Source organism: Sardina pilchardus, chromosome 9 (assembly GCF_963854185.1).
Source record: "Sardina pilchardus chromosome 9, fSarPil1.1, whole genome shotgun sequence".
Classification (NCBI taxonomy): Eukaryota; Metazoa; Chordata; class Actinopteri; order Clupeiformes; family Clupeidae; genus Sardina; species Sardina pilchardus.
This window is the reverse complement of record NC_085002.1, coordinates 9,539,143-9,565,037: the sequence shown is the minus strand read 5'-3', so window position 1 is coordinate 9,565,037 and position 25,895 is coordinate 9,539,143. Positions and strand designations below refer to the sequence as shown.

Genomic DNA, 25,895 nt, shown 5'->3' with positions numbered 1-25,895 from the left:
GTTTGGGCATGTTTTGATAATTGGGGATATACAGTATGTATACCTGATATTTAAGCAATCAAATGATTGCTGGTATACTGTAGGTACAATGCCCGCTTGCCTTGTATTATTTGTTTTGCATAAGTTAATTTGATTTACTCTCAGTTCTGACAAATAATTGATACTTTCAACTTTCAACTCATGGTTGTTGAGCAGACCTTTGTTCATTCATTCCATTGGCAGCTTACCAGCTGGTCATGAGTCTGAAATCTTCTTTAATTCTATGCTAAACATTAATGACTCAGGCAAAACTAAAATGGTGAAACTAGAAGAACTCGAAGACAGAGCACGGTTCTCAACAGAAAAGGACCAGCAAGGTGTCCCAATGTTCAGACACGATGGATGAAATGGATACTATACTTTTATCTTCTGCTGTTAAAGACTTGTCCGTTTTTGCTATTCTCCTCCTGAACAGTCTAGCAGTTTCCCTCAAACTTCAGATCAGCTGAAAGTGGTTGGAGATGTGCCTGAGGGGAGACAGCCAGAAGAGTAAGAGTGTGATGGTGATGGGGAGTCGGGAAAGAGAAGAAAGGGAGCAGTTGAATGATTTATACAAGAGCATACAGGGTGGGGGGGAGGGTCCAGATAATCCAGCTGCCATATGATTGTTCTGTAGTTTTATACCCAATGTTGATATGGATAGGCCATGCATACGTTAAATGCAGTTTCAGGTATTTTGTTATTGGGCTCCTCCCAGAGTCAATAACTATTTATATTTTACCTTGCAGTTGTAAATACCTCTCACAGCTTGAGCCCGCCAGTTGAGAACACTGGCACATGTGCATTTGTTTTGGAGCCAAACAACAACAGGTGAAGACAATTTTTTGTTTCATGATTCTCGCAAGATGTGACTGGGGAGCAGACAGCCAAATAACAAGGCTGGATCTGCACCTGTGGGCCACTGCCAGCTATAAAAGGCACGCGATTCTTTGTTTTCCATCAAAATGACTTACTAAAGCTGTTATATTATATATAAGGTAAAAAACGTCCATAGGGTGCCTTTAACAGGAGAGCTTAGAATGCCAACGTATCTCCAGTGCCAGGACTCAGAGCAGTATGGGAAGTGGGGGTTAAAGGGTGGAAGGGTCACGGTAAATGGATGCAATATCCAGATGAGCGGGGGCCCCGTGGAGCTGGCCTTCCGTGTTTATTTGGGTGTTTAGCGCGATTACATTTGGTGATTAAGAACACGCTGTTCTTTTTGTGCTCACCTCTGTGCGGTTTTTAATCCTCCCATCCAGAGTAGTGATGGATGTTCTCTTCTGCTGTCATGATCCGGTAAAAAATCAGACTGATCCTTTAAAACTAATCTGCTCGGCCCACTAAATGATAATGCTGCCAGGACCGGTGTTATACGGTAACTGGCTTCCCGTGTCAACTTGCTTCCTTGATGACGTTCCACGATTGATGACGTTTCTTCGACAGATGTGGCACCTTGATTTGTCAACTTTCTGATATAAACGGGAGACGAACAAATACAAATATGCATGACATCTTTAAATGTCAAAATTGGTTGTAGTAGGCTACATGCACTGGATCATGAATATGCCATCGAAAAATTATTACCTAAATAAAGTCATAACTCCACGTGAGATTCGAACCAGCAACAAACTAGGCGGCAAAATTGTCAGCCTACCACTCATCTAGTCACGCCACAAACCATCTGTAGAATAGCTGTGACGTGTAGGGCACTTGAATTCCTCCATTTATATTATGATTGTAGCAAGTTAACACACCTGATCATGTTATCTTGCTACCGAGTTATCTTGCTACCGTTGCCCAAGCCATTTCGTAGGCCTTCTAAGTTGGTTATCATGGTTAAGTTTTACAAACGTTTCAGTAACTTCTAGGCTATGGCCACCTCTACCTGTCTGTAGCAGAGACACATGAACGCAGCAAATAAATAGGCTAAAATAAAAATATGTTGTCTAATTTTGTATCCTTTTGTCCAGCCTAGACTATCCTTTTAAGAATGCAGTTCATGAAACACAGACATTGAAATGCAATGGGCAGGAGAAGTCTAACGTCTCCATATTTTACGCAACATTTACGCACAAGGATAGTCAAAACTCAGTAAACACGTAGGCTTATAGGGTATTAACGATAACGTTGCTGACATGTAAACATGGATTTGGTAGATGTTTTACAATAGCCTACTTCATTTCTCTACTTAAAAGGATAAATGGCTTGGGTTAATGGCTTGGGCAACGGTAGCAAGATAACTCGGTAGCAAGATAACATGATCAGGCGTGTTAACTTGCTACAATCATAATATACTTGGTATAATTCAATAACCCTAAACGTCACATGTTGCCTAAGAGCGTTTGTGGCGTGAATAGATGAGCAACAATCTGTCAATCTTGCAGCCTTGTTTATTGCTGGTTCGACTCCCACGTGGAGTTATAATTACTTTATTTAGGTAGTAATTTTTCGATGGCATATTCATTCGATGGCATATTCATTCGATGGCATATTCATGATCCAGTGCACGTAGCCTACTACAACCAATTTTGACATTTAAAGATGTCATGCATATTTGTATTCGTTCGTCTCCCGTTTATATCAGAAAGTTGACAAATCAAGGTGCCACATCTGTCGAAGAAACGTCATCAATCGTGGAACGTCATCAAGGAAGCAAGTTGACACGGGAAGCCAGTTACCGTATAACACCGGCACTAAAAATAGCAGTGTCCCACTCACACCGTACTCTCTCCTCTTCCCAGCATAATACAGCACCCGCTCTAGACCGCACTGCTGTGTCCATGTCCGATCACCGTCCAGGTGGAGCGATGTGCCGTATTGGTAGTTGCCATATTGCGTTGTTGTCTGTTTTCTGTTGTGTGTGTGTGTGTGTGAGAGGGTGGGGGGTGGGGGATTGCATGGCTGGAGTGTCAAGCAAGGGTTTTAGTCATGTTGGTTTCCAGCTGTTTAGGGAGATTATCTTGCTTACATAACGGTAATGTATGACAAAGAGCATAGAGGGCACAGAGAGTGGGGCAGTGTCTCTGCAACGAGGCCACACCGTGCCACTCATGTCAAAGGCTGCTCTCATACCTTAGATGTGCTACTGAATGCATGGGGATGCATGTACTGTATGTAGGCTGTTATTCTCACACTTTTAGTCAAATTCAGTACCCTTTTCCACACAGTCTCCTGGCTGACTTTTCATGTTCATACATGTCTTGAATCTGTAAAGTACGTACATAGTGGCTCAGAATGAGACAAGTAACCCTGGCCAATCAAAACATTGCTTTAAGACCACAGATGGGAGCTCCAATATCAGCAACCCTCTCCCAATTTGAAACCAAATTGTCATTTTAGTTCCATTGGTTAGTTCCATCCATTCTGTAATGTAACACGCATTGTTACAATTATTGATGTAATTGATGAATAAACCGGACTTATTTTTGCTTTAATACAATACAATATTTAATAATTTCACATCAGCTGATAATGTCATTCTCACTTTCCATGTCAAATACAAAACGAAAACATTGGTTGCCTACCAAAGATTTACTTCGTTTCTGTCATTCAAAGAAACTCAGATGGTGGTAGAAGCAATGTGTTCCTGAGTTGGTTGTTGTATGGTTATTAAACCAGACCTGGGCACTGTGAATGTAGAGGTCTAACTACATGAGAAACAGTTAGTTTAACTTTGTGTTTCCTAATCATGTTGGACAACAATACTTTGATAGAACATTGTCATAAATTCTCCATAGTTATGTTATGAGTTATGTTCTGTCATACAAAAAAATCGTAAAAAAGGTCCTTCATATGACTTTCATTTCATTTGTTTACTAATATAATTTGTTAATAAATTACTTTACTTCACAATAGATTAATTACCAAATTTCCATAATGTAAGGTTGACATTAGAGGATCAGTCCTTAGACCCTCCTTCAAACAATCCTTTTAGCAACCACACAGATGGCAATTTCACAAAAAACATACAAAAAAAAACATTTTCTTGCTCTGAGAAAGGTTTCACATTCAGACGTGGCTTCACAGTGCGTCATGCAAGTTCCTCAGGTATTTGTCCAGGTATCCTAACGCACGATTGGTCCAGCATCGTCCTGGGGGTGGAGCCGTTGCACGCGGAGGGCGTGGCCTCCAGATAGCTGCTCCTCTGCAGGAAATGCAGGAAGTCGTCGTCGTGGGCCACCACGACCTCGGGGACGGCCGCCACTTCGGTCCGCGCCGGGCGCACGCCAGCGTGTCTCCTCCGGCAGCAGCACAGCAGCTTGGCCAGCTCGTCGCGGATCTGCCGGTTGAGGAGGCCGTAGAAGAAGGGGTTGGCGGCGAAGGACGAGTAGGCCAGCCAGGTGACCGGCGCCACGGCTTCGGATCCGCCGCCGGACGCCGCGCCGTGCGGAGGGGCCGTCAGCGACAGCCGCAGGTGGAAGGTGAAGTAGGGCAGCCAGCAGAGCAGGAACTGGCCCACGATCACGGCCAGCGTCACGGCCGCCTTGCCCCCGCGCGGCGACCTCCGCCACCTCGGGGCACCCCCCGACGACCCCGCGCCGCCGCCGCACCCGTGCCAGCGGCCGGCCACCGTGGCGATGATGGTGGTCTGGCTGCTGACGGAGTTCGAGCGGCGCTTGGGCAGGCCGACCACCGCGGCGGCGGTGACGGGCTTGCAGGTCCAGCTGGGCACGGGGCCGTGCTGGTGGCGCGCCGCCACCCTCGCCACCTTGTAGACGTTCCCGTAGACGCCGAGGATGACCGTGGCCGGCGCGCAGAAGCAGACGCCGGCGAAGAGCAGCGCGAAGCCCCAGCACTGACCGCCGCCGTGGCTCCAGCGCAGCGAGCAGCAGGACGCCGAGCGGGCCCTCAGAGCGCCGTGGGCATTAGCGGTCGCGGCCGCCGCCGCTGCCGCCGCCGGCCAGCCCAGCACGGTGGCGAAGCCCAGCAGCAGTGAAACCAGCCACAGCAGAGCCAAGATGGCCGCCGCCAGCCGTCCGGTCATCTTGGCCTCGTAGCGCATGGGGTGGACGATGTAGTAGTAGCGCTCCACGCTGATGGCGGTGACGGTGAAGATGGACGCGGCCACCAGGGTGGCGTGGAGCCCGGCGTACAGGCGGCACGACAGCGGCGACGCCAACGACGACGCGGAGGAGGAGGAGGAGGAGGAGGAACCGGCGCCCGAGAGGAGCGGCGAGGCGCCCACCATGCCGGCGGGCATCAGCAGCGTGGCGCACAGCAGGTCCACGGCGCACAGGTGCCCCACGAACACCAGCCGCCGCCGCAGGTGCGCCGCCCTCGCCACCACCGCCAGCACGGCCACGTTGGCCAGCAGCGCCACGCCCGTCAGCGCCAGCATCAGCGCCAGGCCCGCCAGCGCCCACACACGCCACGCGCCGCCGCCCGACGGGCCGCCCGCCAGGTGCATGCTGGGGGTGGGGAGGGACAGGGAGACCTCGTGGAGGAGGGAGCCATTGGACACGGTGCCGTTGAGGGCCTTGGTCAGCCCTGAAGGCTCCTCATACTCCATCACTCACAGGAAACACTGGAGGTGATCACAACACCACAGTCCTCCATTCATCTCTATTCATTTGGGTCTGGAGGAGCCTGCAGATGGAGGTCAGAGGCCCCATTGCACAATCCTGGAATTACATAATGGAGATATTATTACTGCATTTGAATATTGATGAGTATTACATTTTAATTATATTTTTAAAAAGACATGAGTTTAAAGCTACTCACACACAGACAAACACACACACACACACACACACACACTCCCATGAAATGGAACGTGAAATTGATTATAAGTAATTATTGGTAGTGAGCCCAGATCCAAAACAGTCATGAAACTACAAAAACTGACACTGTGATATTCACTGGAAGAGAGGACATCATCATTCCCTTCCTGCACGTGTGTGTGTGTGTGTGTGTGTGTGTGTGTGTGTGTGTTTCCCCTCCAACCACTGATTACAATACACACACACACAGTTGCATGTGACAGTGGGAACTCAAAGGCCAGCTTGATCAGTGGGAATAATGTATGAGGCTGAACGGCTCTTCACCACGCAGACCCTCTGAAGAGCAGGCATAATCAGCAGACCTGTTGTGTGCAGCTACAGAGGCCTCTGTCTGTCTGTCTGTCTGTCTGTCTGTCTGTCTCTCTATCTCTCTCTCTCTCCCCCCTTCCTGGTGCACACATCGACCAGTCTCACTGTCACCTCCACCTCGACCGCCCTCACACAGTGATGTGATGTGGGGCAGTGTGTGCCATGTTTCGGTGCCTCCTTTGTCCTCTCCTCTCTTTTGTACTGTTCCCCATGGTGCAGCTCTCCTCCAAATATCTTTAAGTATGTGTGGGAAGAGATGAGGGGCCGCTTCACAGGATGTGTGTGTGTGTGTGTGTGTGTGTGTGTGTGTGTGTGTGTGTGTGTGTGTGTGTGTGTGTGTGTGTGTGTGTGTGTGTGTGTTTTTGTGTGTGTTTCTGTGTGTGTGTGTGTGCGTGTGTGTGTGTGTGTGTGTGTGTGTGTGTGTGTGTGTGTGTGTGTGTGTAATGTGTATGTGTGTATGTGTGGGTGCACTATAAAACACTAGTGTTTTTATTGTGTTGCTAATCTTCTCATTACACAAAAGGCAGAGGGTGTGAAGAGATAAATCCGGCTTTGAACACACACACACACACACACACACACACACACACACACACACACACACACACACACAAACACTGCTGTTCCTTCCTTGGCATGTCATGCCATGTGCCATGCATACGGAGAGCCATGTAACATGTGTTTTCAGAGCAGAAAGCTCTTGTCCATAACAGATGACATTTCATGTTTGCTAATGGGATTGGGGAAGAGCGAGGGGGAGGCGAGAGGATGAGGCTTCCCCTAGTTTTGCATGGCAGATGTTATATAAGATAAGACTGTCCTCGTTTTTTTGGTCATCACTAATGAAGGCAAAAAATGCTTTCAGAGACTCTAATCACCAGTTCAGATTCAGACTACTTTGACTCAAATGGAGCAGAAGTGCAGTGGACTCAATCTTCTGTACTGAAGCTATACTGTTTTTACTGAGTCAAGCCAGCATTATGGGTTTATCAGGTCCTTCTCTTAGTTCCCAGACAACTGATTTTGGATCATATTTTTTGATATCTTCTGATGACTATTTGTTAAGATGTGTAACAGTTTTTGTTTAAAACTTGTGAAAACACACAATAGGCCTGCTTACTTAATAACATACATACTTTGCAAACACCACCAATTAGAGATGCACCGATATATCAGCCCAACATCAATATCAGCCAATATCGGTCTTGTTGACTGATATCAGCTATTGCTAAATTTCTATAATATTTACTGATGGTAGTGGCTGATGGTTTATTTACATGAAGTTTGCCCTATAAATGGTGTGTTATTTGCTGACTGCGGGAAATTCAGAGATAGTGCTATATGAAGACATGAAAGACTTGAAATTCATTTTTTAAATGACTATTTTTGTTTACTTGCCACTGAACAGTATGGTCAACTCCAGAAATGAAGACAACAAAAACACAAACAAACAAATATCATATCGCCGTCGGTTATCCGCGAAACGGTTATTTTAAACATCAGTATCGGTATCAGCCCAGAAAGTCTTAATGGGTGCATTCCTACCACCAATAACAGTTGCCTATAAGCTAGCAGGTATGTTGACTGATGCTTTTTGACATTATATAATTATTAACATCCTGCGGTAATTGATCTTCTTACATTTCAGCTTCAGAGTGACCTGGATAGCTGTGTGGGGAGAGGTATGCTTATTGCCCTCTCATATGACCATATGGCTGCCGTCAAAATGAATGCTGAGACATCATTAAAAGTCTCCAACAAAAACATGCCGAACAAAATATAAAACCTGTCACTTCTGATAGAGTAAAAGTAGAGAATAACTTCTTACACTGCTGTAGCAAAATCAACACAACCTAAACTACACTTGAGACCAAACTCAGATTATTTTCCTATATTGATATAAAACCTATATTACTAATAATCCACCGTAAATTGATTAGAAACATTGTTTTCTACTTTATCATGATGTGACTCAATTGATAACAGAACAAAAGTGTTTTTACAAGCATACAGTAAAAACACAAAACTTAGAAAGGAGTCTGAACTCACCTGCAATCACACGTAGAATGGATTTGGTTGGTCTTGATGCTTGATGAAGTGGTTGTCCTGGCCTCAGTGCTGGGCTCCTCTGATCTGTGATCTGTACCTGTCGACCCTCTCGGAATGGGAGTCCGAGTCATCCTAAGCCAGTCTGCTAGTTAGTCCTCAGTCCCCAGTCAGGAGGGGGAGAGGGAGGGAGAGGCTCAGGCTCAGGGGGGTCAGGGGACGCGGAGAGAGCGGAGAGAGGAGTGTGACAGAGCTGACTGAGCACAGCTGGCCTGTGCTGCCCATCATCACAGCACAGAGACGGAGGAGGACGAGGAGGAGGAAGTGTCTAAGTGAGGAAGGGGAGGAGTCCAGAGGTGCCCTGACAAACAAACACAGAGACACATTCCCTGCTTCTCATGCCCCCATTACTGAAATATGCCTGATAAGAAGGTATGAGTTACCTTTTTTACTGCATACATGACTGCATATCTTTCACCTCAAGAACGGGAGAAACAGGGTTGAAGTTATTTAATTTATAATGACAAGGTTTCCCTAAACCCTATTTCAGGATAATTCACAAAATTAAACAAACATCACAGCAATCCAACAGGGTAGCCTACACAATTTTGTCATGGAATTAATAGCACCATCTGCAGGTGAAGTTGAACACCAAATGGTCTGGTAGCCTAACGGGAATGCTTGAATTTGTCAGCTAAATCTTAAAAGCTGTTAGTCATGGGTACCTGACAGAATTTCAATTCACCCCTCAGTGGTGGAGTAATGTCATGAATGAACACACATTAATTTGAGATCGAAGACTTTTTTTTTCTTTTTTTCAGGCTACTCCACAGTTTCAGATTTCTTACGCCAGCCCAGGTGGTGGCGGTAATGAGTTGTTCAGTTATGTCAGCAAAGAGGAAGAAGTCAGAACTCACATGTAGTTCCGTGGAGCCAGCGACAGTAAGCGACAGTACGCGACAATAGCGGGCAAGATGGCGGCGAAAAATGTCAAAATAAAGGTACACAGATAAAGTAGGTCAATATTCGTTTTTGAGAGTATTTCAACGGTTTGCACGAAATGTATGCATGTTGCTGCAACGTAGCCTATTTAACCACGTGTAAATGTTGTAATTGTAGCAGAGTTTTAACGCTAACGTGCTTGAAATTAAACGGAAGTGACCTCACGCAACACCTTTCTCAATGCAAAGCCAGACGAACGTCTCCATCCCCTGATATAGGCAGAAAATGTCTAATAAGGGAATAAGTAGAACGGCTCTGATATAGGTTACTGACTGCTAACAGAGAGTGGAAAAAACAAACATATAAGAAAGGGATAATAATATTAAACGTTGATGTTAAGTAGGCTAAATGCTGTATATGATTATCATGCAAGAAAATAATTGTGGAAGGATGACCTTTTCCATAAACATCACCTAAAATAACCCCATTATCAAAAAAACCTCAAACTTATCAGTTAAAATGTTTACAACCAATAATGTCAACTTGTACGTTGCACATGTAGGCATAAATATGACATAAATTACATGTATGAAATATGTTAATCGCCCCACCCCGACAGGTCATCACTGTATCAAGTCACATACAAGGCATGTCAGGAAACACCCTTTAAGGAACACAGATATCAAATTCACCTTTGTAAGTACCAGGCTATGTAATTCCGTACCAACTTAAATACTTTAAGCCTGTCACTGACACATAGGCCTACTGTTGAATTTCAAATTGTGCTGCTGTGAAAACAAGTTGTGCATATTTGAAAGGGGGGTAAAATTAAATCCTTATGACAGAATATAGGCCTAGCTAATATTTATACTAAGTTTGCTTTTAGGTACAAGGCATCAAGTCTGTACTGAGTCATGTGCACATAGCCTACTGCTGAACTTCAAATTGTGTGGCTGTGAAAAAACTAAATTGTGCATATGTCAAAGGGGGGTGAAATGTAATCCTTATAATGTGTACTTTCAGGATATATATATAAATGTTTATACCAAATTCGCCTTTGTAGGTACCTGGCCACAGTGTACCGAGTCACTAAGCGTTACGTTGACACACTTTTGAAATTCAAATTCTGTGGCTGTGAAAACAATAAGTTGTGCATATGTCAAAGGGGTGTGAAATGTAATCCTTATAAGGTCTACTTTCAGGAAATATATAGATGTTTATACCAAATTCGCCTTTGTAGGTACCAGGCCATACTAAGCGTGTACCGAGTCACATAATAGGCCTGCCATTGATACACTGTTGAACTTCAAATTGTGTGGCTGTGAAAACAATAAGTTGTGCATATGTAATAGGGGGGTGAAATGGAATCCTTAGAAGGTCTTCTTTCAGAAAATATATAGATGTTTGTACCAAATTCGCCTTTGTTGGTACCAGGCCATACTAGGCGTTTACCGAGTCACATAAATGAATAGGCCTGCCATTGACATACACTGTTGAACTTCAAATTGTGTGGCTGTGAAAACAATAAGTTGTGCATATGTAAAAGGGGGGTGAAATGGAATCCTTAGAAGGTCTACTTTCAGAAAATATATAGATGTTTATACCGAATTCGCCTTTGTGGGTACCAGGCCATACTAAGTGTGTACCGAGTCACATACTAAGCGTTACTTTGACACACAGCTGTTGAACTTCAATTTGTGTGGCTGTGAAAACAATAAGTTGTGCATATATAAAAGGGGGGTGAAATGGAATCCTTAGAAGGTCTACTTTCAGAAAATATATAGGTGTTTATACCGAATTCGCCTTTGTGGGTACCAGGCCATACTAAGCGTGTACCGAGTCACATAATAGACCTGCCATTGACATACAATGTTGAACTTCAAATTGTGTGACTGTGAAAACAATAAGTTGTGCATATGTAAAAGTGGGGTGAAATGGAATCCTTAGAAGGTCTACTTTCAGAAAATATATAGATGTTTATACCGAATTCGCCTTTGTGGGTACCAGGCCATACCAAAGGTGTACCGAGTCACATAATAGGTCTGCCATTGACATACACTGTTGAAATTCAAATTGTGTGGCTGTGAAATCAATAAGTTGTGCATGTGTAAAAGGGGGGTGAAATGGAATCCTTGGAAGGTCTACTTTCAGAAAATATATAGATGTTTATACCAAATTCGCCTTTCTGGGTACCAGGCCATACTAGGCGTGTACCGAGTCACATACAGTAATAGGCCTGCCATTGACATACACTGTTGAACTTCAAATTGTGTGACTGTGAAAACAATAAGTTGTGCATATGTAAAAGGGGGGTGAAATGGAATCCTTAGAAGGTCTACTTTCAGAAAATATATAGATGTTTATACCGAATTCGCCTTTGTGGGTACCAGGCCATACCAAAGGTGTACCGAGTCACATAATAGGTCTGCCATTGACATACACTGTTGAAATTCAAATTGTGTGGCTGTGAAATCAATAAGTTGTGCATGTGTAAAAGGGGGGTGAAATGGAATCCTTGGAAGGTCTACTTTCAGAAAATATATAGATGTTTATACCAAATTCGCCTTTGTGGGTACCAGGCCATACTAGGCGTGTACCGAGTCACATACAGTAATAGGCCTGCCATTGACACACACTGTTGAACTTCAAATTGTGTGGCTGTGAAAACAATAAGGTGTGCATATGTAAAAGGGGGGTGAAATGGAATCCTTAGAAGGTCTACTTTCAGAAAATATATAGATGTTTATACCAAATTCGCCTCTGTGGGTACCAGGCCATACCAGGGGTGTACCGAGTCACATAATAGGCCTGCCATTGACACACACTGTTGAACTTCAAATTGTGTGGCTGCGAAAACAATAAGTTGTGCATATGTAAAAGGGGGGTGAATTGGAATCCTTAGAAGGTCTACTTTCAGAAATTATATAGATGTTTATATAAAATTCGCCTTTGTGGGTACCAGGCCATACAGTACTAGGCGTGTACCGAGTCACATACTAAGCGTTACTTTGACACACACTGTTGAACTTCAAATTGTGTGGCTGTGAAAACAACTAGATGTACCGCAAAGCGATACACAATATGACCACCGCTCAGTCCTGCACATTCTCTCTGCAAATATCAATCACGATTTTGTTTCCATCGCCTACTCCATCCCCTTCTGCAACTTTTATGTATGTAAATGAGTGTGTGCATGTGTGCGCTTGCTTTTGTGTATGAGTGCTTCTCTGTCTATGATTGTGTGTGTGTGTGTGTGTTTTATCTGTCTCTATGTGTATATGTTCACTGCATTCTCTGCCGTCACTGTCACTCCAATATCAGATCACACACACACACACACACACACACACGCAGGCACACACTCACACACACATGCACGCGCGTGCACACACACACACACACATACGCAGGCACACACTCACACATACGCACACATACACACACACGCACACACACACACACACACACACATACACGGGCACACACACAGATACACCCACAGAGAGAGAGAGAGAGAGAGAAAGAGAGAACACACACAGAATACACACAGAACACACACAGACACAGAGAGAGAGAGAGAGAGAAAGAAAGAGAACACACACAGAATACACACAGAACATGCACATACACACATACAGTATACACACATGCAAACACACACACGGGCACAAAGAAACGCACCCACACACACACACACACACACACACACACACACACACACACACACACACACAGGCTTTTATATATGCACAACTTATTGTTTTCACAGCCACACAAATTGTGTGACTGTGAAAACAATAAGTTGTGCATATGTAAAAGGGGGGTGAAATGGAATCCTTAGAAGGTCTACTTTCAGAAAATATATAGATGTTTATACCGAATTCGCCTTTGTGGGTACCAGGCCATACCAAAGGTGGATTCCATTTCACCCCCCTTTTACATATGCACAACTTATTGTTTTCATAGCCACACAATTTGAAGTTCAACAGCTGTGTGTCAAAGTAACGCTTAGTATGTGACTCGGTACACGCTTAGTATGGCCTGGTACCCACAAAGGCGAATTCGGTATAAACAACTATATATTTTCTGAAAGTAGACCTTCTAAGGATTCCATTTGACCCCCCTTTTACATATGCACAACTTATTGTTTTCACAGCCACACAATTTGAAGTTCAACAGCTGTGTGTCAATGGCAGGCCTATTATGTGACTCGGTACACCCTTGGTATGGCCTGGTACCCACAAAGGCGAATTCGGTATAAACAACTATATATTTTCTGAAAGTAGACCTTCTAAGGATTCCATTTCACCCCCCTTTTACATATGCACAACTTATTGTTTTCACAGCCACACAATTTGAAGTTCAACAGCTGTGTGTCAATGGCAGGCCTATTATGTGACTCGGTACACCTTTGGTATGGCCTGGTACCCACAAAGGCGAATTCGGTATAAACAACTATATATTTTCTGAAAGTAGACCTTCTAAGGATTCCATTTCACCCCCCTTTTACATATGCACAACTTATTGTTTTCACAGCCACACAATTTGAAGTTCAACAGCTGTGTGTCAATGGCAGGCCTATTATGTGACTCGGTACACCCTTGGTATGGCCTGGTACCCACAAAGGCGAATTCGGTATAAACAACTATATATTTTCTGAAAGTAGACCTTCTAAGGATTCCATTTCACCCCCCTTTTACATATGCACAACTTATTGTTTTCATAGCCACACAATTTGAAGTTCAACAGCTGTGTGTCAAAGTAACGCTTAGTATGTGACTCGGTACACGCTTAGTATGGCCTGGTACCCACAAAGGCGAATTCGGTATAAACAACTATATATTTTCTGAAAGTAGACCTTCTAAGGATTCCATTTCACCCCCCTTTTACATATGCACAACTTATTGTTTTCACAGCCACACAATTTGAAGTTCAACAGCTGTGTGTCAAAGTAACGCTTAGTATGTGACTCGGTACACGCTTAGTATGGCCTGGTACCCACAAAGGCGAATTCGGTATAAACAACTATATATTTTCTGAAAGTAGACCTTCTAAGGATTCCATTTCACCCCCCTTTTACATATGCACAACTTATTGTTTTCACAGCCACACAATTTGAAGTTCAACAGCTGTGTGTCAATGGCAGGCCTATTATGTGACTCGGTACACCCTTGGTATGGCCTGGTACCCACAAAGGCGAATTCGGTATAAACAACTATATATTTTCTGAAAGTAGACCTTCTAAGGATTCCATTTGACCCCCCTTTTACATATGCACAACTTATTGTTTTCACAGCCACACAATTTGAAGTTCAACAGCTGTGTGTCAATGGCAGGCCTATTATGTGACTCGGTACACCCTTGGTATGGCCTGGTACCCACAAAGGCGAATTCGGTATAAACAACTATATATTTTCTGAAAGTAGACCTTCTAAGGATTCCATTTCACCCCCCTTTTACATATGCACAACTTATTGTTTTCACAGCCACACAATTTGAAGTTCAACAGCTGTGTGTCAATGGCAGGCCTATTATGTGACTCGGTACACCCTTGGTATGGCCTGGTACCCACAAAGGCGAATTCGGTATAAACAACTATATATTTTCTGAAAGTAGACCTTCTAAGGATTCCATTTCACCCCCCTTTTACATATGCACAACTTATTGTTTTCATAGCCACACAATTTGAAGTTCAACAGCTGTGTGTCAATGGCAGGCCTATTATGTGACTCGGTACACTCTTGGTATGGCCTGGTACCCACAAAGGCGAATTCGGTATAAACAACTATATATTTTCTGAAAGTAGACCTTCTAAGGATTCCATTTCACCCCCCTTTTACATATGCACAACTTATTGTTTTCACAGCCACACAATTTGAAGTTCAACAGCTGTGTGTCAATGGCAGGCCTATTATGTGACTCGGTACACCCTTGGTATGGCCTGGTACCCACAAAGGCGAATTCGGTATAAACAACTATATATTTTCTGAAAGTAGACCTTCTAAGGATTCCATTTCACCCCCCTTTTACATATGCACAACTTATTGTTTTCACAGCCACACAATTTGAAGTTCAACAGCTGTGTGTCAATGGCAGGCCTATTATGTGACTCGGTACACCCTTGGTATGGCCTGGTACCCACAAAGGCGAATTCGGTATAAACAACTATATATTTTCTGAAAGTAGACCTTCTAAGGATTCCATTTCACCCCCCTTTTACATATGCACAACTTATTGTTTTCACAGCCACACAATTTGAAGTTCAACAGCTGTGTGTCAAAGTAACGCTTAGTATGTGACTCGGTACACGCTTAGTATGGCCTGGTACCCACAAAGGCGAATTGGGTATAAACATCTATATATTTTCTGAAAGTAGACCTTCTAAGGATTCCATTTCACCCCCCTTTTACATATGCACAACTTATTGTTTTCACAGCCACACAATTTGAAGTTCAACAGCTGTGTGTCAATGGCAGGCCTATTATGTGACTCGGTACACCTTTGGTATGGCCTGGTACCCACAAAGGCGAATTCGGTATAAACAACTATATATTTTCTGAAAGTAGACCTTCTAAGGATTCCATTTGACCCCCCTTTTACATATGCACAACTTATTGTTTTCACAGCCACACAATTTGAAGTTCAACAGCTGTGTGTCAATGGCAGGCCTATTATGTGACTCGGTACACCCTTGGTATGGCCTGGTACCCACAAAGGCGAATTCGGTATAAACAACTAGGCTATATATTTTCTGAAAGTAGACCTTCTAAGGATTCCATTTCACCCCCCTTTTACATATGCACAACTTATTGTTTTCACAGCCACACAATTTGAAGTTCAACAGCTGTGTGTCAATGGCAGGCCTATTATGTGACTCGGTACACCCTTGGTATGGCCTGGTACCCACAAAGGCGAATTCGGTATAAACAACTATATATTTTCTGAAAGTAGACCTTCTAAGGATTCCATTTCACCCCCCTTTTACATATGCACAACTTATTGTTTTCACAGCCACACAATTTGAAGTTCAACAGCTGTGTGTCAAAGTAACGCTTAGTATGTGACTCGGTACACGCTTAGTATGGCCTGGTACCCACAAAGGCGAATTCGGTATAAACAACTATATATTTTCTGAAAGTAGACCTTCTAAGGATTCCATTTCACCCCCCTTTTACATATGCACAACTTATTGTTTTCACAGCCACACAATTTGAAGTTCAACAGCTGTGTGTCAATGGCAGGCCTATTATGTGACTCGGTACACCCTTGGTATGGCCTGGTACCCACAAAGGCGAATTCGGTATAAACAACTATATATTTTCTGAAAGTAGACCTTCTAAGGATTCCATTTCACCCCCCTTTTACATATGCACAACTTATTGTTTTCACAGCCACACAATTTGAAGTTCAACAGCTGTGTGTCAAAGTAACGCTTAGTATGTGACTCGGTACACGCTTAGTATGGCCTGGTACCCACAAAGGCGAATTGGGTATAAACATCTATATATTTTCTGAAAGTAGACCTTCTAAGGATTCCATTTCACCCCCCTTTTACATATGCACAACTTATTGTTTTCACAGCCACACAATTTGAAGTTCAACAGCTGTGTGTCAAAGTAACGCTTAGTATGTGACTCGGTACACGCTTAGTATGGCCTGGTACCCACAAAGGCGAATTGGGTATAAACATCTATATATTTTCTGAAAGTAGACCTTCTAAGGATTCCATTTCACCCCCCTTTTACATATGCACAACTTATTGTTTTCACAGCCACACAATTTGAAGTTCAACAGCTGTGTGTCAAAGTAACGCTTAGTATGTGACTCGGTACACGCTTAGTATGGCCTGGTACCCACAAAGGCGAATTCGGTATAAACAACTATATATTTTCTGAAAGTAGACCTTCTAAGGATTCCATTTCACCCCCCTTTTACATATGCACAACTTATTGTTTTCACAGCCACACAATTTGAAGTTCAACAGCTGTGTGTCAATGGCAGGCCTATTATGTGACTCGGTACACCCTTGGTATGGCCTGGTACCCACAAAGGCGAATTCGGTATAAACAACTATATATTTTCTGAAAGTAGACCTTCTAAGGATTCCATTTCACCCCCCTTTTACATATGCACAACTTATTGTTTTCACAGCCACACAATTTGAAGTTCAACAGCTGTGTGTCAATGGCAGGCCTATTATGTGACTCGGTACACCCTTGGTATGGCCTGGTACCCACAAAGGCGAATTCGGTATAAACAACTATATATTTTCTGAAAGTAGACCTTCTAAGGATTCCATTTCACCCCCCTTTTACATATGCACAACTTATTGTTTTCATAGCCACACAATTTGAAGTTCAACAGCTGTGTGTCAATGGCAGGCCTATTATGTGACTCGGTACACTCTTGGTATGGCCTGGTACCCACAAAGGCGAATTCGGTATAAACAACTATATATTTTCTGAAAGTAGACCTTCTAAGGATTCCATTTCACCCCCCTTTTACATATGCACAACTTATTGTTTTCACAGCCACACAATTTGAAGTTCAACAGCTGTGTGTCAAAGTAACGCTTAGTATGTGACTCGGTACACGCTTAGTATGGCCTGGTACCCACAAAGGCGAATTCGGTATAAACAACTATATATTTTCTGAAAGTAGACCTTCTAAGGATTCCATTTCACCCCCCTTTTACATATGCACAACTTATTGTTTTCACAGCCACACAATTTGAAGTTCAACAGCTGTGTGTCAATGGCAGGCCTATTATGTGACTCGGTACACCCTTGGTATGGCCTGGTACCCACAAAGGCGAATTCGGTATAAACAACTATATATTTTCTGAAAGTAGACCTTCTAAGGATTCCATTTCACCCCCCTTTTACATATGCACAACTTATTGTTTTCACAGCCACACAATTTGAAGTTCAACAGCTGTGTGTCAAAGTAACGCTTAGTATGTGACTCGGTACACGCTTAGTATGGCCTGGTACCCACAAAGGCGAATTGGGTATAAACATCTATATATTTTCTGAAAGTAGACCTTCTAAGGATTCCATTTCACCCCCCTTTTACATATGCACAACTTATTGTTTTCACAGCCACACAATTTGAAGTTCAACAGCTGTGTGTCAAAGTAACGCTTAGTATGTGACTCGGTACACGCTTAGTATGGCCTGGTACCCACAAAGGCGAATTGGGTATAAACATCTATATATTTTCTGAAAGTAGACCTTCTAAGGATTCCATTTCACCCCCCTTTTACATATGCACAACTTATTGTTTTCACAGCCACACAATTTGAAGTTCAACAGCTGTGTGTCAAAGTAACGCTTAGTATGTGACTCGGTACACGCTTAGTATGGCCTGGTACCCACAAAGGCGAATTCGGTATAAACAACTATATATTTTCTGAAAGTAGACCTTCTAAGGATTCCATTTCACCCCCCTTTTACATATGCACAACTTATTGTTTTCACAGCCACACAATTTGAAGTTCAACATCTGTGTGTCAAAGTAACGCTTAGTATGTGACTCGGTACACGCTTAGTATGGCCTGGTACCCACAAAGGCGAATTGGTAGCCTATAGATATCTGCAATATTATAGTGCATGTTATAAACCCACATTTTAAATAAGCACAACGTTATAGTTTTATCAGCTTCACAGTTTTAATTTAACACTAGGCAATAAGGTAGATAAGGCACATTCAAAATATTCTAAATAACATTCTAAGGTGTATTTTCGATTTAAATGTCTTATTTAATTATTTTCTAACTTTACCTTCCTTTGGTAACGCAATACAGTTTTAAATTAATAATTTTCGTCCTCATGAATTGAAAAAGCAATGAATATGTTCTGACTTTTATTTTGAAAGATTCGCGAATGGCGGCCATATTGGATTTTTCTTTACTGTCGCTAGTTTCACACTACTCTCACATGTGGAGTAGATAGAGATGGGCATGGGAGAGATGCTTCTAAGATTTCATTAAGTTTACGTTTTTAGTTATTCAAGTTTTTGGTTTTCATCATGTCTTTTTTCATAAAGAATAAAGGGAACCCAAAGGGTTTCAAACCAACACACGGCGCTGGTCGAAAGGTAAAAAAAAAAAACCTTGAACTGGTCCAAGTGATCAGCTAAATAGCCTAAGTAACCTGCTAAATGTTGATTGCCATGAGAACCTTAAACAGAAAAGCCATCACCGGCATTTTCAACGAATGGACGTTTGTTTCGCTATTATTTCTTGGAAATGTAACATTAGATCTGGAGCGCAGAACTACTTGTTGTTCTCCTTCGATCTAACGTGATGTTATGCTGAAAAGCTAGCTGGCTAGTTTTTGTAGTTGACTTCATATGGCTGTGTTTTAACTGTGTACTTCAGAGCGATGGCGATGGTGACAAACGAAACAAATCCAAACTTAGCAAACGACTTAACGAAGAAATCTCCAGTGATTCCGAGACAGAAAGGTACGGAATTTGTGTAGTCTCTAAAATGTAACAGTAATGTACTACTCCTGCGGCTCCAAGAGGCACTAGCGAAATTGATTGTGTTACCTTACTTCTCTCGTCTTTGTAATTTAGCGACCCGGTTGGAAAGAAACAACGGGGAGACGACGAGCGAGAGATTGAGGAGACTGCACAGGAGAAGAAACTACGCTTGGCTAAGTCGTATCTTGACCAGCTGAGAGAGGAGGGTGAGTATGCTATAGTAACTTTACTTTAATGTCGCCGTAATTTATATCTCTATGTATGTGAGATGTGAAAGTCCTGCGACATTTACATGATAATGTTGTTGTGCCCATTCCACTCTATAGAGGAGAAGAGAGCTGAAGATGATGCCTTTGAGTCAGATCTGATTGCTGGAAGACTACAGGATGATGTGGTAAAGTTTCTCCTTGCTTGATCCACTAAATCAAAAGATAAATTACTTCACCTTACAAGTCATTGGTTGACGTTCTCATACCTGACTTGCCTTACTATTTTCTATTTTTTATCTATTACAGCTGGAACAGAGAGGGAAGCTACAACGAATGATCGCAAAAGACGTGAGTAACACTCTTGGTTCATAGTTGAAACCAGAAAGTAACTCTGCTGTAGGTGTTAAACTCGGTAGACAGGTTTCTGATCTGAGGCATATGTTGTGCTGGTTGACAGCTGGTTCCCCCAGAGGCTTCAGAGGTGCGCTTGCTGAGGGGACACAAGCTCCCCATCACCTGCCTGGTCATCACCCCCGACGACAAGCATATCTTCTCTGCATCAAAGGACTGTTCCATCATCAAATGTAAGCCAGATAATTGTCTTTTGCTCGTGCTGAAGGGAATAGGAGAAACAACAGTAGTTTGGGCTGTGGTATGCTAATTGTGCTAATTGTGTTAAACAGTTAAAATGTCTGTCTGCGTATACATGATGTATTTATGTCTTGACTTGATGTAAGTGACCTCTTTTTGTGTTGTACCCCCAGGGGAGGTGGAGAGTGGGAAGAAAGTCCACAAAATCGCTGGAGGCAGAAAGGGCACTGACGCCCGGCATGTGGGCCACACGGCACATGTTCTGTGCATGGCCATCTCGTCCGATGGCAAATACCTGGTGAGAACACCTTGCAGATCTTAGATGCTTGGTTGATGTTACAATCTGATCCTAAGGCACTTTGATATTGTTTAGTTCAAATTAGATAGTTACTTTTTAAGCATGTAATTTCGGTGATACTAGTTTCTCTTGAAGCTCAGAGAACTATGTAGCCTAGTCCAGAACGCTAGGAATGTTGGGGTCTGTCAATCCCTTTTCAATGACTGGGAATTAATTTGTTTGCGTCTTTTCTCTTGATGACAGGCCACAGGAGACATGAACAAGTTGATCATGATCTGGGAGGCAGCAACATGTAAGCACCTTTACAAGTTCACTGGTCACAGAGGTCCAGTGTCGGTAAGTCCACCTTTTTCCCCTCTGTGAACCCTAGGTCCACTCTTCATTTTCAGTTCTTTCAACGTCTGTGGCTTGATTTTGGACTCAATCTTGGTCTTATTCTCGGTCTCATTTTCAGGGTCTAGCGTTCAGGAGAGGTACTCACGACCTGTACAGCGCCTCACACGATCGCTCCATCAAAGTGTGGAATGTGGATGAGAATGCTTATGTGGAGACTTTGTAAGTTGACTGGCTTTGCTCAGATAGGCTTTAGACATTAAATGTGTGAAGCCTGTGTTTCTAATCCAGTGCACTATTATGTTTTGGTCAGATTCAAGTAATTGCTCCTCGTGGTCCTCCAGGTGTCTGTTCTATGTTGAAGGGATCCACCCGAATCCAAATATGTTATTTGGAAAAGCTAGTATAATGCGACATGAATAGTTACCAAATCTGACCGAATATATAAGTTACTATTTGGATATATTGTTTGGAAAAATTAGCCGAATGATCAACTATGCAGTGTCACAAGACAAAATGCCGGTTTGTAGTGTCAGAGTTTGATGTCACAAATGAGATAAACCTACTTCAACTAATTGAAGAGATATTGCTGTTTTAACTTTAGCCTGTAGTGTTAACAAGCTTTAATGATGAAACTTGGGGATGTTTGATAAAACAGATAAATGAATACTAAAGGAAAGAATATAAATCTGAATCTCAATACGTTGAGTGTCGAGTGATTGCCTCAACCTCAATTTTGTTGTTATCACTAGGATCACAGGCTCTTCCATTGTGCTCAGACTACGCGTGTGTGTGTGTGTGTGTGTTCAGGTTTGGGCATCAGGACGTGATCACAGGCCTGGACTGTCTGAGTCGTGAGCGCTGTGTGACGACGGGGGGCCGCGACCGAACCGTGCGTGTCTGGAAGATCGCAGAGGAGTCCCAGTTGGTGTTCCATGGACACGAGTGAGTACCTCTCCCTGCTGAAACCCCTTTCTAGAGCCCTCTTCACTAGCCTCTCTTCTCTTTGTCCCTAGTGTAAATTCTGCTCTCGGACAAATCTATATATTCTAAAAATGCAGCCGATGATTTGCGGCCATTCAAAACATCCGGTTATGCTTTGATTTTCTGAAAAGGACTGCATTTACTTCACGCTTTTCCACTCCACGCTCTCAAAATGCTTTAGAATGTCACGCCTCATTTACACAGGCACACACTTTCATACACTGATGGCATTCTCCCATTGCCATTTACACATACACACACTTTCATACACTGTTGGCATCCTCCCATTTACACATGCACACACTTTCATACACTGATGGCATTCTCCCATTTACACATGCACACACTTTCACACACTTTACACTGATGGCAGAAACTGCCATGCAAGGCCCCAACCTGCACTTTGGAGCTCAGTGTGTTGCTCAAGGACATCTCGACAGGGTCAAGAGGCGACAACTCTGCCTCCTGTCATTTTCTGTACTTTGTGACTCTCTTTTCTTTGTCATTAAATCATAAGACTTTTGTTCTTTTGACTTCTCTAGGAGCTCCATAGACTGCATTCAGCTCATTAATGAGGAGCACATGGTCACCGGAGGAGATGATGGGTGAGCTTTCCAGTCGTGAACCTAGAGGATGCCATTAATATTCTCTTTCTCTGTGTTGGAGATCACCTTAAATTTTTCACGCAGAATGCATAACGGAGTACAAAACAACCAATTGAGTGCATATTTCTTTGTCCTTCGTGTCTCTCTCTCTCTCTCTCTCTCTCTCTCCCTCCCTCTCTCTCTCTCTCTCTCTCTCTCTCTCTCTCTCTCTCTCTCTCTCTCTCCCCCTCGCTCTCCCTCTCCCTCTTAATTTTGTTCTGTCGTCCCCTCTCACACACTCTCACTCTCTCCTTGCTGTCTCACTGCACTAGCCTCAGTGTCTTAACAATGTTTACATCTGCGTTATTGAGCCAGGGTTTCTGGCCTAGACCGCACAAAAACACAGTGCATCATTTTTGATGGCTAGTGGGAACAGCATGATTGTTTATCTGTCCTTCACAAGACAGTTGCCTTCAAAATGATGCCAAAAATGAGTTGCCCATAAAATCCCTCTTCAGAAAAGTGTGGTCAAGTTCCTCTCCCTGGTGTGTGTCCACAGCGCCGTGTCCGTGTGGACGGTGAACAAGAAGAAGCCCCTGACCACGGTCAAGCTGGCCCACGGTAGCCGCGGCGACGCCGGGCTGGAGCAGCCCTGCTGGGTGTCCTCGGTGGCCGCCCTGCTCAACTCGGACACGTTGGCCTCAGGTGCCTCAGGCACGCGCACCCCCCTCGATAGCACACACACACACACACACACACACACACACACACATACACACACACACAGGCCAAACACAACACCAATGTCACATAACACACACATAACCACACTGGAGAGACTCAGTTAATGAATACACGTATCATCCTTAAAATAATCAGTATGTTACTGAGACTAGTCAGTGAGCTCACCTTTTCCCCCTCTCTTTCCCTACCGTCTACAGGTTCCCATAATTCCTGTGTGCAGTTGTGGAAGGTTGGCCAAAGCTACCGAGGCCTGGAGCCCCTCTTCAGCATCCCAGTGGTAGGCACTGCGCACTTCAATTCACTTTTAATCATAGTGGCCAACCAATCGAAATGGCTTACGATAGCAGTTCAGCGTTTTGTCATGCATTATATCATGCGTTTCAGTCATAGTTGTTGATTGTATGGATTGATCATTTTCTTTTCCCTCATTCTCTCTTCTCGCAGCCTGGGTTTGTCAACAGCTTGAAATTTGCAAATTCTGGAAAGTTCCTTGTTGCGGGAGTAGGGCAGGAGCACAGGTGAGGAGTGTGAGCCCATTTCCAAATGGCCGCAGGGATACCTTTCAGTGTCGATGTCTTGTCTTGATTTTCATTCGATGTGAGGCTTACTCCAGCTCAGTTTGTTGGCAGTTGCGCCTCATAATATTTGCAGTATATGCCTATGGTTACTTGGGTCCTATCTGTGACCATAGATGGTGTTGTTTTTAAGTTGATCCTGTCATTTTATATGAGCGCAAGACATCAGCTTCCTCCAGTATAGGTCAGCAATGCTGCAGTTCAGTGTTCTTTCACAGGGGGGCGCTGTTTATTCATGCATATTGTGCACAAATGTAATGTTTGAACGTAGTTTAACAACTTCTGATACTTGGGTAGTTTCGCGATCAGGGCAAGTGCTTGACATCATCTGCACGCATGCCTCGATACCTCAAGATCTGTGATTATGTTGGGTATGTGTATATTATTATTAATGACTAGACTAGCAGTCATTTGCAAAAAGAAGTGCAAAAATACCGTTTCTTGGCACAAAACACACCTTTCGGTCATTTTTCATGATTAAATTGATGTTTCATAATGAAACTACACCACTTTAATACATCCTGAATGTTTACTGAGGCCAGAAAACAGGTCCACACTAGAACATTCTGTTATATATTACAGTTGTGATATTGGAGAAAACACAAAATTATTAGAATGTTAATAGAAATGTCATATATTTGAGACTTTGACAAAATGTCCACAAAATATAAGTTTGAACATAGTTGAGCCTGGTTAAACTTATTTACCAGATGATATACTTCAGATATGTTAAATAAAAGCCTACCAATAAATCATTTACGGATACAGTTTTAGCATTATAGTAGATGATATAGATTAACTGCTAAAGTTTTCCAACTAACATTGTTTGTTCACTCCAAAACATTTTCTTATAAATAAGTACAGTGTGTATACTATATAATGCATCTTAACTTACATAACCAGTCATTCCTAAATGATGTTATCACAAGGAACAATGATAAACAATACAGATATTGTATACAAATATTTACCTTACACTGATTACTAAAATCTAGTAATCTAGTGGGTAGACTACTATGCAACTACCCATTTAACATTCTTTTGTGTGTTTTCCCTTCCCCAGGCTTGGGCGGTGGTGGAGAGTAAAGGAGGCTAAGAATGGACTGTACATCATTCCTCTGAAAAGGAAAGATCCGGAATTAATAGTAGCTACAGAAATGGAGGCTGAGCAGGAGGAACGTTGAGGAGCAATGCTGTGAGCGTGTGTGTGTTTTTTTTTGTATGATTGGAGAACGGGTTCTGAAGAACTTTATTTGTTTATTCATTTATTCTCATTTGCATTTGTAAATGACATTCATTGTGGAATCCCTTAGAGGACCTAATTAAATTTTATGTTGAAATCATGGCTCTTGGATGGTTTGAATGAAATTGCCTCTGTTGGTTAGAGACGGGTGTTTTGAGAAGGTCATCTCTTTTTAAAGTACGTACAATAAGCTGTTTCTGTCGTGTTGCCATCAGATGACTAATTAATGGACATATGTTGGTACAGTATAATCCACATGATAACATGACAAGAGAATGGAAATCCTCATTATACTGCGTACACCTCATAGGATTGGGCAACTTCACATGACACAAGAAAGGGACAAAATGTCAGATTTTGTAACGACTCCTGAATGCGCTTGACGCCACTGTCCCTTAGGCCCTCCCAGGGCCCAGCGCTCCACGGCATGTGTTTGGCTGAGTGTGATGGGGCCATGATGAATGAGGCGAACGGTCACTCAGCAGAGGGACACCTTTATGTCCTTAAACAACAATAAGAGGTGACTACTACAACCATCTAGCAAAGGTCACAAAGTTCCCTTTTATGTCAGTATAAGTCTTAATGCTCTTGCCAAAAGAAAGCATTAAGACGATTAGTAACTATCAAAGCATTGCAGCGTATTATGGTGTTTGCTCAGATGCTTATTGAGACTTGTGAGAGCTGCTGCTTGCTGTGCTGATGGAGCTGTGGAGGCACTAATAATAGTTATTGTAATTGGCACAGAGCG

The 25,895-nt window shown here is 43.1% G+C and overlaps 2 protein-coding genes across 3 annotated transcripts; one reads left to right on the top strand and one right to left on the bottom strand.

Annotated features, from left to right (window-relative positions):
* Positions 1 to 3,449: 3,449 nt before the first annotated feature.
* LOC134092286 (probable G-protein coupled receptor) lies at positions 3,450 to 8,397 on the bottom strand. The gene is made up of 2 exons (XM_062545090.1): positions 8,160 to 8,397; positions 3,450 to 5,642 (listed from the first exon to the last, which is right to left on the bottom strand). Exon 2 carries the CDS (start codon positions 5,528 to 5,530, stop codon positions 4,052 to 4,054), a length of 1,479 nt encoding a protein of 492 aa, XP_062401074.1. The 5' UTR covers positions 5,531 to 5,642; positions 8,160 to 8,397; the 3' UTR covers positions 3,450 to 4,051.
* A 664-nt stretch (positions 8,398 to 9,061) lies between these two features.
* Positions 9,062 to 25,249, top strand: rrp9 (ribosomal RNA processing 9, U3 small nucleolar RNA binding protein). Of its 2 annotated transcripts, none has more exons than XM_062545645.1 (16): positions 9,062 to 9,077; positions 19,041 to 19,196; positions 19,480 to 19,565; positions 19,680 to 19,792; positions 19,913 to 19,980; positions 20,102 to 20,143; positions 20,253 to 20,379; positions 20,560 to 20,684; positions 20,928 to 21,020; positions 21,139 to 21,239; positions 21,828 to 21,962; positions 22,544 to 22,606; positions 23,145 to 23,290; positions 23,527 to 23,606; positions 23,774 to 23,847; positions 24,968 to 25,249. In XM_062545645.1, the coding sequence occupies exons 2-16, from the start codon at positions 19,128 to 19,130 to the stop codon at positions 25,086 to 25,088; spliced, it is 1,443 nt and encodes a 480-aa protein (XP_062401629.1). In that variant the 5' UTR covers positions 9,062 to 9,077; positions 19,041 to 19,127; the 3' UTR covers positions 25,089 to 25,249. The 2 variants fall into 2 exon arrangements, with proteins under 2 accessions (XP_062401629.1, XP_062401628.1); XM_062545644.1 differs by having other exon boundaries at positions 23,145 to 23,299.
* The last annotated feature ends 646 nt before the right edge of the window (positions 25,250 to 25,895 follow it).

What these genes read in the sequence shown, in the direction of transcription:
- LOC134092286 (XM_062545090.1), bottom strand. Translation starts at nt 5,530, where the DNA reads ATGGAGTATGAGGAGCCTTCAGGGCTGACCAAGGCCCTCAACGGCACC.
- rrp9 (XM_062545644.1), top strand. Translation starts at nt 19,128, where the DNA reads ATGTCTTTTTTCATAAAGAATAAAGGGAACCCAAAGGGTTTCAAACCA. An exon ending in TTGGTGTTCCATGGACACGA is followed by an intron (nt 21,963 to 22,543) that starts GTGAGTACCTCT and finishes TGACTTCTCTAG; the next exon opens with GAGCTCCATAGACTGCATTC. An exon ending in CCCTCTTCAGCATCCCAGTG is followed by an intron (nt 23,607 to 23,773) that starts GTAGGCACTGCG and finishes CTCTTCTCGCAG; the next exon opens with CCTGGGTTTGTCAACAGCTT.